The sequence below is a fragment of the Marmota flaviventris genome, chromosome 7 (assembly GCF_047511675.1).
Source record: "Marmota flaviventris isolate mMarFla1 chromosome 7, mMarFla1.hap1, whole genome shotgun sequence".
Classification (NCBI taxonomy): Eukaryota; Metazoa; Chordata; class Mammalia; order Rodentia; family Sciuridae; genus Marmota; species Marmota flaviventris.
Genome location: NC_092504.1, coordinates 103,836,709 through 103,853,780, shown reverse-complemented (window position 1 = coordinate 103,853,780; position 17,072 = coordinate 103,836,709). Strand labels below are relative to the sequence as shown.

Below are 17,072 nucleotides of genomic sequence, written 5' to 3'. Positions count from 1 at the left end.
ATTATGTTTCACATCTTAAAGCTATTCAGATTATCTACCATTTTCTTCAAATTATGGATGTTCATATCACAATTAATGCCTGAATGAAGTGACAGTCTCCACTTTGAAAAATAATTCATAAATCATGGTTAACTTTCATTTATATTCTCAAAAGTTAAGCACTTGTTAGAAAACTTTAGTGAATTAAGGCTATTTTAACAAAGTGTGAATTTCAGCCAGATGCATCAGACCATTTTCATATGATAAATAATCTTTGAATTAAAGCTAAGCAACCTTAATGAGACCAACAGATAGCCTTCATTAAAAAGCCTCGTTAATAAACACAACCAGTGAATGTGTTATTTTCTTTCTCCTTCTGGAACTTGACATCTAACTTATGCATTATAAATCTTTGTTTCCAGCTAATTAATATTATATCACAATATATGCAGCTTTTTAAAATAGAAGAAAATACTTAATACATTGTTAAAGTGTATTTAAACTTATATTTCATAAAACACCATTAATTAGTATGGAAATTATTTGGTAATTACAGTGAAAATAATGTTATTTATAAATTGATAATAATAAACTGACATTGCATTTTAATTTTGCACTACCTTCTCTCTCTCTCTTTTTTTTTTTTCCTGGAAAACTTCAATTCATGGTTCTACTATCTCTTCCGAATGGTATTTTGCCGATTTTAAGTGATCATTATATCCTCATGATTTTTTTTGTGTGTGTAATATGTCATCCAAATTCCTTTAAATATTTTAGTGTTAGAACAGTGGCTCTGAAAAATGGCTGTACTTTAGAGTCACCTACAGAGATTTTAGAATATGTGCATTATATTTTGGGTCCTAAACCCCAGAGATTCTGAAAATTAGCCCTCTGTGATTCCTTTGAAAAACTTCCAAAATTATTTTCAAGAAAAGTTATGGTACAAAGACATTAAATTGGAGGACTGGGGAGTTATGAGAATGCTCTGCTCATAGTTCATGAAAACAGAGTTTCCAAAAGATGAGTTTGTATGAATATAACTACATTTAGTTATCTCTAGGACTGAGCCAGCTATTGTTTTGATGTTCCACCTGGCTCCAGGATTTAAGATATTATAGTGTTCTTTCCATGTTAAATGGTTATTTAATAATTTTTCTTGATAGAAAACATAGTGAATCATCACATTTGAAAAATGCTCCTGTTACTAGTATGATAAAAGCAAGCCAAGGGGAGATATATCCATTCTTTTAATTCATTATCTGTACCAACAAAGTATAATTCATTGAAGTGCATTAGAACACTTTAAACACCAACATGACATCAATAACAACACAAACATAATCAATAATGAGTACTAATGTAAAGAAAAAATAAGGGAATGATGAAAATTGGGAAAAACAGAAACAGAAATGGCTCCTTAGAAGCATTGGTTTGTTCCAGAATTAGAAGGGAAGTAAAATTCACATCAACAAAGGGGTTCTCTGTGAAATGCTATGCTGAATAACATGTGCATAAGCTATGGTCCTTGCTCTCAAGACATTGATGATCTAATTCCTAAGTAGTCTTGTCTACTTCTAAAGCAATATGAGATCATAGAAGATGGAGAGATTTATAACACACTAACGGATTGAGGGCTTGGGGATATAACTCAGTGGTAGAGTACCTGCCTAGCATGGGCAAGGGCCTGGGTTCAATGCCCAGCATGGCAAAAAACAAACAAACAGACAAACAAACAAAAAACAAAGAACTGAACACCACTGCAGGGGGCAAAGAATTTAAATTAGCCCTTTAGGTTGTGCAGGTAAGTTGTTGGCAAGATGAATATGTGCCTTTCAATAAGATCTGCTTACATAAGTAGTAATATGACAGCACAACATGTTCTGAAATATTCAGAAAAAAATATTCAAGATGAATGAAATAGTATTTCACAGAGGGGACAACGTACAACTGATTTTAGAGAATGATGACCCAATTCACCAAGTTAGAGAAGAGGGCTCAAATGAGAGAATGAGAGGTTTGCCAAACTTAAAGAAAGGGGGGCTATGAAAGTCTGTTTGACATTTATACATTCCCATAGGATTGCATTTACAATTGAAGCAATATTAGGACCATTAATAACTCAATTAGTCAATTGATTGTGTTAACAAATCTTTGGTCTGAAATAAGGTTAGCTTGATATAAGTTAATCATTAGAAGAAAGGTAGTCACTGTAATCAGGATTTTATGATAAGAAATAAGCTGGCAGAAAAATCCTTTTACTGAAGACTGGGAGGCTGTCATTCAATACTTCCTCAGCTCTTCCTATGGAAGACAACCAACTTCCCATTCTGAATTTATCTGCATAGGTTATTAAGCTACTCAATGCAATATTTTGATCAAATGTTTCACTGAAGCATTTATTCCTGTTTTATTTCATTATTCTTTTTCTTTTTTAAAAATTTCAATCTTTCTTATTCTAATAGAGGAGGTCTATCTACAGAAGGATTTCAGGATTCTTTCTGTATCCTGATTGCCTAAAAAGAAAAATACCCTGGTGACAGGGGTGTGGGGGTGTAGGGGAGATCACTGTATAAAAGGCAATTAGCACGTTCTCTTCTTTCTATAACTTTATAATTGAAATCTCATTAAAAGCTTTCTAGGTCTCTTTTTCCCTAAGTGACCAGGTGTCCCTAATTTGTTTTCAACCAATGTGTCTAATTCCAGGCAAAGACTAGAAAAAGTCTGATACCTGTTGGAGAATAGCAAGGTTAAATAAGTGGGGTGGCTTTTTTAGGTTGCTTTTAACCTTGTAAAAGGCAAAAAAAAAAAAGCCAAAAAAACCTTCAACGTCTTTTCTCTTACAGTCCTGCCTTTTTCTCAGTCCCGGTTGAAGATTCCAAGGGAAATGAGAGCACTATTTTGTTTCTCCCTTGTATTGCAGATAGGGGGAGGAGGTGGTTATTAGAGAGAAGCTCTTCCTCTCTTGGTTTCCCCCTCTCTGCCTGACAGCACCACTCTCTCGCGGGCTCGCTCCTTCTCCTAGGTGATCCATTTCTAGGCAACGTGGTGGGGTTGGTGCTGAAGCTGCCAGGCTCGCTCCTAGCTTCCTGCATCCCGCAGGCGAACCGCTTCAAAAGCATCCTGCAGCCCGCGGCGGCTTCCCTCCGCCGGCCTGGCCCCGCTGCTCGCGCCTGGCGCAACTCCCCCGCCACCGCGCCCGAACCGGCTCCCCGGGCCCGCCTCGCCGAGCTCTGCTCCCCGCCTCGCACAGAAAGGAATTTTCTCTGCATTACTATCTGCATTACCTTGAAGTTCACTTTTTCTACCCCTCTTGGAGTGGGCTTTTTTCCCCTCCCTGCTGGAATCTGGCTGCTCCGGTTGGAATCTCCTAATTCTCCCTTCCCACTTAGATTTTGGCAGCGAAGACAAGTGATTCTCTGCGGGCCATAGGGGCGGGGTGGGGGGGCTTTTTGGCTGGGGGAGGGGGCGGGAAGGGGGCACATCCGGCGTGGGGGGGGCGGTGTTGGAAGTTGCGGCGGAGCTGGGACCGGAGACCCGCGGCCCCCGCGCAGCGATGGGGATGGTCTGAGCTCCAGCCTCTCCCCCTGCCCGAGAGCAGCCGAGGCTGGATACATTTTTAAAAAGCCAAACTGCAAACAACTCTGGCGATGCCAAAATTCCCCTCCAAGTGACACGGCTTTGCGAAGGAGGTTTCCTCAGGCTGGGCTCTTTCTCTCATTCCCTCTGCCTTCCTCAGCAACGATAAAAGGCTTCTCTCTGGCAATAGGAATTTAGAAAAAAAAAAAAGAAAAACCTGCGCTAAACTCGATCGTGACCTCAAACTCTTTGGACTGTTTTTATTTTATTTTTTAAAGAAATATATATATATTGGAAGACAATCCATCCTCACAGAAATCGGCATAGGAGGAGATGGAAGTTTTCCCCTTGCTCTTGGTTTTGTCCGTCTGTTGGTCTCGAACCTGGGACTCGGCGAATGCGGATTCGATCATTCACATCGGTAAGAGAGGGTTGGTGCTGTTAGTGGACACTTTTACTGTTTCCGTTCGCAGATGTTTCCCCTTTGCTTCCCACTCTCCATCCTCTGAGTGGCTTGTTGGAGGTGGCTTCAGTCCATTTCCCTTTCCCGCTACCCTTCCCTCACACTTGTTCAGTTTTCTGGAAGGATGTGGATGCTCGAACCTTGACTTGTGGTACTGTTTTCGTGGTGAATTGTGGAGTGTGGGCTGAATGCGTGGGGGTCTCGGATTGACCTCGGCGTGCGTGTGTGCTGGGGAGTGCAGGGGGTTCTGAGTGTGTGGGGGGAAAGGAAGTTTAATTGACTCTACCTTCCATATTTTCCCCGGATGTACATTTGCTCCATTTAAAAAAAAAAATTATCTTTGAGGAGCAAAGGAGGTGTCACCTGTGAGGCAAAAAGAACTGGGGTAAGGGGTGAGGGGAGCTCCCTTCGGCTCGAACAGGTGGTTTTGCAACGTGAGCTGAGTTCGCCGCAGCGTAGTGCGATGGTGACGGGGTGCCTGACGCGCCCCCAGCCTCTCTCTTTTCTTGGCTTTCCGGTCCTCGCGCTGAGTCGCCGAGGCGGTGGCAGGAGGGGCTGGCGGCAGTGTAGCTGAGCACTGGGAGCCCAGTGCCTCTCCGCCTTGCACGCTCGCTCTCAGCCTGGCGCGGCGGCGAAACTGGCCCCTGGGCGCTTGGGAAACGCGGGAAGCAAACGCGCTCAGGCCGCTCTCGTGGGCTACCTCACAGATACCCGCTTCACCCCGTCTCCCAGTCAACTCCGAGTTGCTGCGCAAGGCGGGGAGCAAAGGCACTTGGGCTAAGGCTGGGTGCCCGGACTCTGGGAAGGACCGCCGTGCCCGGCTAGAGATGCTCATGGCCCCACCTATTGACAACCAGACGGGCCAGGACTAGCCGCGGCGGGCAGGCGGGGGCGGGTGGGGGCTGCACGTCATTATCATGCACAGCGCTCGCAGCTTCAGGCTCCAACTCTTCTCACTTGCTAATCCGTGAGAGCTCAGTGGAGACGAGCTCTTGCAGCCTTTTCTGCGTTAATGCGACGATTTCCTTTTCGGAAATTCGCCTCCCAGGGCAAGCAAGGTTCGTTGGCTGGGCTGCAGAGAGGCCCCTCTTGGGGAATTTTTCTGGGCACAGGACTTTTATCTACCCACACGGCTTAGTATTCTTCAAATCCAGGCGACATATGGGTCACAGCTTCTTCCCTTTCTGTCCCCCTGCCCCTCACTGCACACCACATACGCGCGCGCGCTCGCGTGTACACACACACACACACACACGCCTGGTAGGAGAACCTGCTTCAGGTGGAGGTTGTGCTCTCTCGCAAGCAAGGGGCTTGTGCCTGGCATGCGTGCCCAGAGCGGACAGACCCTCAGCTCCAGGGGGCTCCCTCTCTTGGTCTCAGAGGCTATCTTTGTAAACATGTCTGCCATTCTCTATCATTTATAGCAATGAGATTGTATGTCCCTCTGTGCAAGGGGTAATGAGGTCAGGATTCAGAAAACCTTGCTCTTGTACATTTAAGTAAATTAAGCATTAGATAACTTACCTGCTGGATCCCGTTTTGTCTGGGGGCTAACAGTGCCTGTGGGTTCAGAACTTTACAGGGAGAAATTGTTATCTCATTGAGGGGGTCAGTAATGTTCTGATAAGTGTTCAGAAATGAACCAAGCTTCTCTTAAGGAAAGGAAATATATTTATATCTGATTGTAAATGACTGGAGCAGGAATGAAGGTATATAATCATATACCTTTTATATTCATTTTTGATAAAGGGTTTCTGACTTATGCTTCTCATCTCTCAGAAGGGAAGCTTTTGGATAAATGCTTATTTTATTGCTTATTCCATGGTCTACGTGATAAATACATTATTTACAAACACCTACAGCTCTTGCTATCGTTCACTAAATGTATACTATTTTGCAATGTAGTTTGGGCATTTTTTAAAAAAATAGCAAATATGTTGTATTTTTTCCTTTGTATATTCTTCATCACTGTGACATGGCTTACTTTATAATCAGAATATTAAAAAGTAACTGGTTACAAATTACAGATTTCTTTAGAAATCTAGTTGTATGCATTAACTGTGCACATCCCACTAAAAGAAATAGTTAACTTTTCAATTAATTTGACTTGAATGCAATCTGTACATTAGACAAGAGAATTCGTTTCTTTTATGGACTCCCAAATATTGCAATGAAGTTAACAGATGGTTTCAAAAGTTTCAGACCTTTTATAATATATTGAAAGATGGTTAACTTGTGTTTTGGAGGTTAAAAGCCTCACCTTCCTCCACCCCCACTCTCAGCAAAAATATGAAAAATTAAAAACTGCGTGTTGATATTAAAATTGTAAGTCACCAGTTAACATGCATTGGATCATTTTACTTAGTTGAACAGGATAGGAGAATTTTCTTTGGAGGTGATTGCTTTCATTTAAATACTTAATGAGAAATATGATCATGGGGGAAATGTATTAGTTTAGGGCTAAAGGGATAAAAGTGATGAAACTGTAGGGAAAGGAAATTTCAATTATAGAGATATAAGGAGTTATATAGAAAGGAAAGGCTTTCCCATCCTCCTGTGATGTGTTCATGCAGAAAGTAGCTGCGATAGGTAGTTCAGGCAAACTGGCAAGATAAAAAGACACTGCTGTAATAGGTTCTTAAAATATTGAATCCTTTTGGTGTTGGAACAGATTTTAGGTATGAAAATTCTCACCTTATTTCTCTTTGGTTTTTCTTCATGTAGGTAGTTTAATAAAGTCAATGACATATTAAACACATGAGCTCACTGTAATGATGAAATATAATGGTTAAATTGTAATGAGTGAAATGAAATTGTTTATTTCACTCAAAATGCATAATATTGCAATTATTCTGAGTTTCTGTTAAATCTTATTTGAGTGATATTTAATAGTTGCATATACTTGCTCAATATATATGTGCACTCATGCATATATAAATAGTGTTTTTGAAATGAATTGCCTCTATTGTGATCTTTTTGCCCTGATAAAAGAAAGGTCTTTAGACATATAAACTATGCAATTTTGAATTATGCTTCTACTTTGAGTCTATGCATTGATTGAGTAATTTCATCAGACCCACATTACTTGATTGCTTAGAAGTTTCCTAATGATCTGCATGCTGTAGGAAGAACCAAAAAGTCGTGAGTGGAATGGCAATGATATGGTGTTTTATGAGGCTATTCAGAAGTCGCTCTGATTTATGTAGCTAGAAAGCTCCCAAGTCTTTGAGATTAGCCACGCTGACTGCTATTTTCTTCATACATCAGTCGTCCCACACTTTTTACTCCCTAAATACAACAGGAGTTTTGAGTACTGCTTTAATTAAGCAGGGATTAGGTGGCATTTCCAGTCAACTGCAGTTTGTGTTTTGCTTCATATCTAATATGGAGGATCTCATGTTTTTACAGTTTAATATATATGCTCATTTCTTTATCTGGTTCCTGTGCTCACAGAACTGATTGTAAATTAGCAATCCTCAGTTATATATCTCTACAAGGGAACATTCAAGTACTGTACTTATTCATATATTACACAAATCACTGACATAGTTTGGTTGTTATCAGTCATGGTAAGATACCTTATATCAACAGGGAGTAGAACAGAAGCATTTATTCATGATTTTCTCATAAGCAGATGATACTTTATCCTCTGAGATAATAATCATTAACTTTGACATTATGAGAAGTCTAAGACAATTCACAGAATACTTGAGAAGCCTGAGACAATTCACATAATATTTTCATCAGAAGAATGCTCAAATTATAGTACAAAATTGGGTGAGTAAAATATGTCAACATGTTCAAAACGATAATCGATGGTAAATATAAAACATCAGTTTTCCTTAATTTTGAATTGAGTACTATTTTATCAAACACAGAATATAAAAATATTCCCAGAAAGTATTCTGTGTCTCTTACAATGATTTTTTTCCATTTCAGTTTGTAAATGATTTCCACTGGTTAATGATAACCCCAGGATTCATCAGGGACTCTTTGCACTGTACAACTCAATGACTTTTTAATTCTTTTGTTACTTGGTGTAGTTGTTTGATTGCTATCTTCTGGATAAATATTGGAAACTACCAGAAAGTATTAAGACACATACTTTTCTATTATTTATTTTTATATCATTAATAGATTTACTGGAAGCACAATTCAGGTGTGCATAATTAAGTTAGACAATGTTATTATTGATCAAAAATATCAACTATGGTATGACATAACCATTTCACTAGGGGCCTTTGCTTTCAACTCCAGATGAAATTCACTAAATATTCACTAAATATCTCCTATAAATTTTAATTCAAATATAAATAAAAATCAAGGTGATTAGCTTTTGATTTACCCACAAACAGAAATCAGTTGAAATTTTTAGAGGCAATAGAAGATGCATTTCATTCAATTCAGATCTCTAAGGCTCATTTCATCATACTACAAGTTCATCTTAATGGGATATGGTAATTTAAAAATCATAATTGATATATTCTAGAAGTTTTTTCTTTTTCCCTCCACCCTCATATATGACTTTTAAGAAGTAAGACATTCTTACTTCTATTGGATCATAATCACATTTCAGATAATAGCATGTAGGTGAGTAGCAACAAATGCAATATTTATTAGAAAATACATTTATGGCCTATAAAGATAGGTTTGCCATTAGGTGTCACTGCATTCTGAGCTGTACCTTTGTTTTCATACTTGAAAACAACATGAAATAGTTTTTAAATTTTCAGAAAAACATACCATTTAATGAGGTTTGTAATATAGTCAGATACAGGTGGTAGTTTTTATTTTCAAATGAGAAAGGATAATATTCTCCCTCTTATTCTTATAAGAATGTTATTATAAAACACATTAACACCTATTACTTTCTAGATAAATTAGATTTCCAAATAGTGATGTAATTTTTCCACAGATTTAAAATAGAACAGAAACATATAATTAAACTAATACTTATTTTCTGTGAAAATAAAGACACCAGGAAGGATTCAAGTATGCCTAATAGTGTTGTTTAAACAGAAATTAGTGAATAAAGTAGTTTATTAGGCATTTTTTAGCTGGGTGGTTCTGTTTACCTATGGAATGCATGGAGTTCCAAACTGGTTGATATTTGTGACTTGAAACATACATAAATGGAACTGGAAAAAAACACCTACATGGTCAGGAGAAAAGGTTTACCCAGACATGCCAAACATTAAGTTTTGTGAATGATCAATTATATATGCTTTCATATAACATTTGCCTGTTTAATATTATTTCTTAGATATTGTATCAATTTACTGCACAGACGTACCACCACTACTACCACCATTACCCCAACCATAGGGTTTATTTGACCATATGAAACTGGAGTCTATTATCACTTAGTAATTTCTCTGTTTAATTTTTTTAAAGGACAACCTTCCTTCTGGCATGTCCCATTATAAGAATAATGGAAGATGCAATTTAAGTCACCTTTCAATTGGATAATTTAGTTTCAACATTAGCAAAATCATATAGAGAATGTGAAACTAGGTTAAAGGAATGAACAGTTTGTCTTATGTTAGACTACCCTATTTCAATATTAATTGATAATTAGTAGATGGAAAATGTGTTATAAGAAACTTGGAATAAAATTAAGTAATCAGGTAGATGTCTAAAGGATAAAGAAAAATACTAAGTAGTACTAGGATTGATTAAGGACTTTATGTATTCCAATCATTTTCATTTCATTGTTTAGAGAACATTTGAACATTTGAAAGCCAATTTCAGTAATTTGAGTACGATTTAATGAGCAAAGCAGGAAGTAGAAATGAAGTCTGAGAGGTATGGATACAAATTTCAGGTGATTGTGAAAACAGGTAGAATATTAAAATTTTATAAGAATGTGTTCTGGGTTCAAATCTAGAAAATTTGGGGCTAAATTCCAATGTTATAAATAGCTGACTGAAAAATATTGAAAATGTATCTAATTTCTTTAGTCTAATTTTTATCACTCCTAAAACAAGATTTAGACTAATGTTCATGAAAGCTCCCAAATCATATAAACTAAAATGAAGAAAAATTTCTATATTGAGGACTACCAGGTAAACCTTTTCTCCTGACCATGTAGTCAATGTGATTCATTAATACTAAGGCATTACATACAGTGTTACTTTTATAACACACCACAAACTAGTGCTCATTAAGGCTGCCTCAGGGCATGAGTCTTATGTTCTAACAGTACCTTCTATGCCAGTCTGCAGAACTTAAAAACTGGAAGTATACCAGGAATATAACTAAGCTTGAGATCACTCAAACCTGCAGATTATAAAGAAATGATCAAGTAGGGTTCTTATTGTGTTGGACTTCTGTTCCACATTTTTCTGCTGTTACTATTCACCAAGTAGACATCAACATGGACCTAAGGCTAGGTTGTTCATGGAAAGCTTCCTAAGTAGACAGAAGGAAAGTGCACATCAGAAGCTAAGCACTTATAGGCCTCCCTATGTGTGTTAAAAATACTTAAATTACTTCCCAATCAGATCCCTTACTTACAAATATTTGTATTTGTAAAAATCAATTTTATTGAAATAGCAATTTTTATCTTTTTTTCTTCATAGCAAAATAACTCCAAATAAATAAATAAATAAATAAAAATAATACTTCTCTAAATACCTTACTTGTCTACTTAACCTTAAATAAATCATTTACTTCATTATCAAAATTATTTTAGAAGTTAATATTGCTAAAACTACAGTGTAATATAGGCATTACTACCAACATACAGTATGTGTGCTAATTGGGAGAAAGCTCTTTCAGCCAATATTTAATGTGAAACTACTCTTTATTTAGCACTGCTTTTAGTTCCTAGAATTAAAATGTTGTAAAAGCAAGCCATTATTCTCAGGAGGGAGACCATGAGAAAAATCATAAAATGTATGATACAATATTGGGTTGTGATAAATCCTACCAAGAAAAAGGAGGGATTGATGTGTGATCAAATATGCTGTTTTGGAGAGGGTAGCTGGGAAGGCCTCTCTGAGAAGATGATCATTGAAGAAGAGACTTGATTCAAAGAAAAGGAGTGAGCCTTGAGGATATCTGATGAAGAGGGATTTTAGGGAGAGGGCATTGCAAGGGCAGTGGCAATGAGACGAGACACTAAGGAATCAGCTTAATTTGTTTAGAGAACATTTGAAAGGCAATTTGAGTAATTTGAGTACAATTTAATGAACAAAGCAGGAGGTAGAAATGAGGTCTGAGAGGCAACTAGGGCAGATCCTGTAGGGACTTACAGGTCATGGTGTATCTGGATCTTTTAGGTCTGTATGGGTTGAGATCAAGTGCATAGTATGAATTGGCTTGTATTTTAGAAAGCTAACTTCTATTTTGATGAACTAGATAAAGTAAAGACACTTTGAAAGCAAATTCTAGTTGGTAGCTCAACCAGAAAAGCTGTTGTCAGACTATATATAATTTAAAATGAGAAGAAATAGATTTTCTCATGGATTGTTTGGAGTAGAAATCCATAGGAAATAAAGAGGATTCCAAAGCGTTTTTTTTTTTTTTTCTTGAAGCAAGGGATGAAAGGCCTTAATGTTAAAGTGGGACTATGAGGAAATGAACAGGTTTTAGGTAGAGATCAAAATTGTACTTGTTAAATTTTATATTTATGTTAGAAGATTAAATTTGAGAATTAAGTGTACAGTTGATTGTAGAAGTATAATTTAGGGGTGAATTTGGAACTTTAACTCTGCATTTGGAATTCATCATTGTAAAGCTGGGAGAGGAAGAAATGTAGGGACAGAAGAGCTGCAAGACATGACCATTACAAAATGCAGAGGTCAGGGAGGGGAAGAGGATCAGGATATTTCTAGAATAGAGGAAGTGAGCAACTCAAAGTGTATATGTATGAAAATTGAGCCTTTATTACTGGGTTTGACCTGTCCTGAAAAACAGTGTTCTTAATAAGCTGGAAGTGATAAAATAATGATTGGAGGGGATTCCAAGATTTAATGGGATATAAGGAATACTGTTAGTTTGGCAAAATGGGAGGAAAGAGAGTGGTGGTAATGGTGAACAGAAAGGGAAGCAATACTTCTTAAGTGGGAGTTTTGTTATATATGGTAATTTTTTAAAAAAAGTTTCAATCATAAGAGAATTATCAGTAAGAGGATGTGAAAATAAGATACCTCTTTATCTGCAAACTTACTTGATTCCTTGAGTTTGGATAGCAAGTGTTTGAATAGTGCTGAACTTTGTTTTTTTTCTTTCTTCATTTTTCTTTCTTTAAATCTTGGATCCAGTGTTACTGGGCCAAATCTACTGAAATTAGCTTGAGAGAGGGTCTACAAGAGCTCTCTGAAACACAGAGAGCTGTTTTCTGTTTCTTGCTGTTTTCCTTTGTATAGTTTCCCAGATTACAACTCAACTTTAATGAAAATTTCTTACCTGAAATTATGAGTGGATTATGTGTTAAGGTGTATTGATATACCAATACAAATAGAATAAATATTTTACTTATTGTTAATTTCTAATTTTAAGAATATACAATATTTCTATCTGATATAGTATTGAAACAGCATAAAATCCTCTTGCTTACAGTAGGCACATTTGAATTGATTGTAGTTTTCTTCTAAATAAATGCTGTCATGCATTTGATTAGCTTACCATCATTTAGAAACAATTTTTGAAAGAATATAGTTATTGTTGAGGGCAATTTTTTATCATCAGAGCATATAAATTAAACTGATGAAAGAAATTCATATTATGTTAATTTTCAGGGACACAATTCAATACTTCTTTTTATGGATCTTTCAATTCTGTTTGTGCTATATCAGCTGACAGATTTTCAGTCATAGGTGAAAATGAGAAACTGAAATGTTCTAAATTTTCTGACCTCAGAATTCATCCTTTAAAAATGAATCTTAGTTCCTTCATTGGTCTATTAATATCCCCATAAGTTCTGTATGTTACATTGATTTTGTGCCTCAAATAAGAATATATTAAAATAAGAATGTCACTAGTAGGTGAATTATATTTTTCTGTGTTGTCATTTCCTTTGCTATCTCTTGTATGAAAATGTTTTATGGAAACAATGTAATGTGAATGTTAAATGATTGTTTTTGCTTGGTTATATCTATTAATTGAGTATAAACATGGAATATGTGAAGGATGAACATATGGGAGGCTTGTGGTTTGGAATCAGCAATGACTAAGAAAAATTAAAAGAAGAAAAAAGCCAAGTATGTTATGACTGAAGCTGATGAAAATAATTAATGAAATATAGAACATAAAAAGATATTTTCAGGGCTGGGATTGTAGCTCAGTGGTAGAGTGCTTGTCTCACAAGAATGAAACACTGGGTTCAATCTTCAGCACCACATTAAAAAAATAAATAAAATAATAAAAGGTATTATATTCATCTACAGCTAAAACTTTTTTAAAGAAAGATATTTTGAATTTACTAGTCTCTAACTTTCTGGGATGGCAAGAGGTAATCATTTAAAGGAATTGCTATGCAGATTTAAATCCAAACTTAGTTGGAAATGAACACCTAAATTTGGTGAGGAGCTTAATATACTTAATCTCAACATCATTATAATGTCATATCCCATGGCCAGCACATTTTAGATTGCCATATTATCTTAAAATCAAAGACCAGGTAATATTTTAGGCTAATGTGAGGCAAGAGAGCCAGTTCTGTTGCATGTAGTTTGAGATTAATTAAAATCTAGAAGACTGATTCATCCTGCTGATAATCTCCACAATCTGACAACATACAAAATTGTGTTAATGGTGTAGCAGCAATTGCTGTCTTGCTAGTCAGAGTCTAGATCTTCTTTGCTGTTTCTGTGAATGGCAATAACTAGAGACCTTTGGGTTTTCTTTTTAGATATACCAATAGCTCTAGCATAGATCAAAGTAGGAACAGTCTATGTGAGAGCTATTATATTTTTCTTAAGAATATTGCTTTTAAATTTTTAATACCTCATTAGTGAGGGTGAGGCCTCACACACAGACTTGAGTGAGATTGCTCTTCTTTTCCCTGATGGTGTAATCATGGTGAGTTTAGGAAATTTTATGTAATTTATTATTTTCCAGCTGAGAAATCATGATGTACAAAGTCACATTCCACTTGCAGGATATTTATTGTTAGGGTCACAAGTAAACTGATATGACATTTTGGGGAGTTTTAGTAAATTTTTCCATAGTCCTGTTATATCTAACCTAAATAGTCAAATAAGACCTATTTCTTATGCTAATTCTTCTTATTATTTAATAATAATATTATTTAAGAATTTTTAGGTGTATTGACCCTTTGAGAAAATATTTTAATATTATGAAATTGAAGGTGGAACAAGTCAAGACTTTTGGTAGGATGACTAGGGTAGGTTTACTATGCCACTAAAGACTGAGGTCCCCCAGTAACAACCATGTTTATGATAGCCTGAAGGTGCCATCAAATAGACATGTATTTCAGAAAAACCTTATAAATTGGATGAGGAGTTTGTCCTTTATGGATAGTCTGCATTTATAACAGAAATCTCTCTACTCAAGCTTCTAATAGTTTATCATTCACTTTAGTGTAGCTTTAGATTGCAAAGCCAGTACAATCATACCAAAGTCACCATTTTCCTCAAGAATTTCCTTTTTTTTTTTTTGCACCATAGATACCTGCAGTTATGCCACAAAATCAAGTTACAGAAAAGGAAGCCTTAAATCTAGTTACTTTGTAATTAGTTAAACTAATGAGATTTTTTTTCTAAATTTAGTACCTACCATATATCAGACATTGCACAGAGCATGGTTTCTTGGGTACAGATTAATTACATGTCTTTTTCCCTCTCATTTTGAAGTTAATATTACATAACTCTTTCATATTGCTAGTCTGTACTTTTTTTTTAATACTCTAGCAAATAAAGGGGAAAATCATACTGCAACACAAGAAGAGTCCTATTCCTTTAAAAGTGGCATAGTATTATTTGGAAAACATATTTATGCTTACTTTTAATTATGTTGAAGTGGAACATAGGACCAATATTGAAAACTGACATTCAAAAAGTAACTGGCCAATACTTAACATTTTTCTTCATAAGATTTTTGTTGTTGTTGTTGTGGTTGATAAACAGTTAATATATAGCAAAACTGCTTTGATTCTTTCTTTTTATGTTTCCTGTCCACTCTTCAGTGGCAATGCTAATGAGCAGTGAAATGGCCAAAAGCAAGGAAAAAAGGAGCAAAGGGTTTTAGATAATCTATAAACCGGAAAATCAGCCCCTGAATGCTCATATGCACAAACTTGCTGAGAAGAAACAGTTTTATTTTCTCAAAATATTGCCCACATTCTGAAGACAGAATTTGCTCTTGGCTGCTGAGCTCCTTAGATGAGTGAAGCTTCTAGGCCACCAAGGAGGAACATGCTGAATTACAATGACAAAGACTGGGACCAGAGTTAAGAATATTATTATTGGGAAAAGAATGCTCTTCGGGAGTGAAACTGTGGAGAGCCAGGTTTATAGTGTTTGATTGTTTATTTCTTTATTTTAAAAAGTGAAATATAGATTTCAGCTATACTTCTTAAACACATTAGGTAATTATGTATAAACTGTTGAATTGGCATTCCTATCAATATACATTATGTACTGAGTATCTACATTCTATGAACAATTTGGCCTCCAGCTGATGCTATATTCTAGACCAAGAGGATGAATTTGAATATTGCCTTCTTATAAAAAAGCTGTAAAGCAGAGAAAATATAAATGAAAAAAACTCTGGTCAGTGATTGATTAGGAGAAAAGAGAAAAAGGGAAAGTTAAACAATGAAGGCGAGATACATGGCTTCAGCATTTTTGCCTATTTTATTTATTAGGCTGGGTGGTGATTTCACAAGTATTGATTTTATTTTTATACTTTTTTTCTTTTTTAAAAAAATTTCTTTGGGGTAAGTAATGGTGTATCCATAACTGCTTTTGTTCAGAGAAATCCATCACTGCAGTGCAGTTTAACCTGGGTTATGGAATAAAGTTTTCCTTTCAGGTCCATCCACCACTTAATGATGGCTCAGTCTCCAGCCTTCTTTGGAGGGGAAGAAAATGCTTACAACTGGCCAAGATCACTGAGCAACAACACTAGGAATAATTCAGAGCTCTGTGTTCAAGTGTGGAGATGTCTGTGATACATTCCGCAAGCAAGTTGCATCCTCTGCCTTTAGGACTAGGTCTTTGCATTTTTCTTTCTCTTTTAGCATAGTGCTCTTAGGAGTTCAAGTGAGATAGAAAAGAGGAAGAAATACACAGAGAGAACAACCATTTATATGCTATTAGGGGTAACTGGAATATTTCATGACTTTTAATATTTTACAATACATATTTTTAAATATTTTATATGATGAATTTTAAGTTGAGGTCTTGTTATTTTGCCCAGGCTGGCTTTGAACTTGGTATCCTCCTGCCTCAATCTCATGGGTAGCTATGATTAGAGGTGCACAATTTCTGTGCCCAGCTAGCTCAATGTATAGTATTTTTCTTTTTTATCGATATTGTACTACTATTAACAACCTGTAGCTTACCCTTGGATAAAAAATTATGGGTAATTCTTTCATTAATTTTCCTAAGAGATACTGATGTCTCATTGGTATTTCAATATTTTTAAGTGTTCTTCACTCCAAGTACAAACTGCATACTACAATGATGATAAGAAAAAGAGCTTCCTGCAGTTGATTGAATTTCATGATGTGGTCCTAGTTCAACTTTCGAAGAGTTCATTTTAATCTATACAAATCAGAATAAGATGAAGAAAAGCTTCTACACAGCAACCTTAGAAGCACAGAAGAGGATCTTTTGTAGTCTTGGGTCCATCAGGGCTTTGGTGTCTGAAATTAGCAGGGTGGATGCCTGGCTGAGCTGGCAGGTCATTGAAGCTGATGGAGTACCCTCAGTCTACCCTTTGGGAAAATGTTTTTCTTTATGTTTGCTGCTGTTTAGCTTGTATATTTTAGTAATATCTGTCCAGATAAAGCAGAGAAAAAATAATACTAGTATATAAGAGGAAGACTTATGAGGTGGTGTAGTCAGAGACAATATCCATTGTT

General features: G+C 36.2%; 1 protein-coding gene across 2 annotated transcripts in view; it reads left to right on the top strand.

Moving 5' to 3' along the window:
- The first annotated feature begins 3,888 nt into the window (after window positions 1-3,888).
- Grid2 (glutamate ionotropic receptor delta type subunit 2) overlaps window positions 3,889-17,072 on the top strand; it is a 1,380,466-nt gene continuing 1,367,282 nt past the window's right edge. For both annotated transcript variants that reach the window (XM_027926659.3, XM_027926658.3), the window contains exon 1: window positions 3,889-3,976. In XM_027926659.3, the coding sequence (XP_027782460.1) occupies window positions 3,889-3,976 (88 nt within the window). The remainder of the gene's footprint in view (window positions 3,977-17,072) is intronic.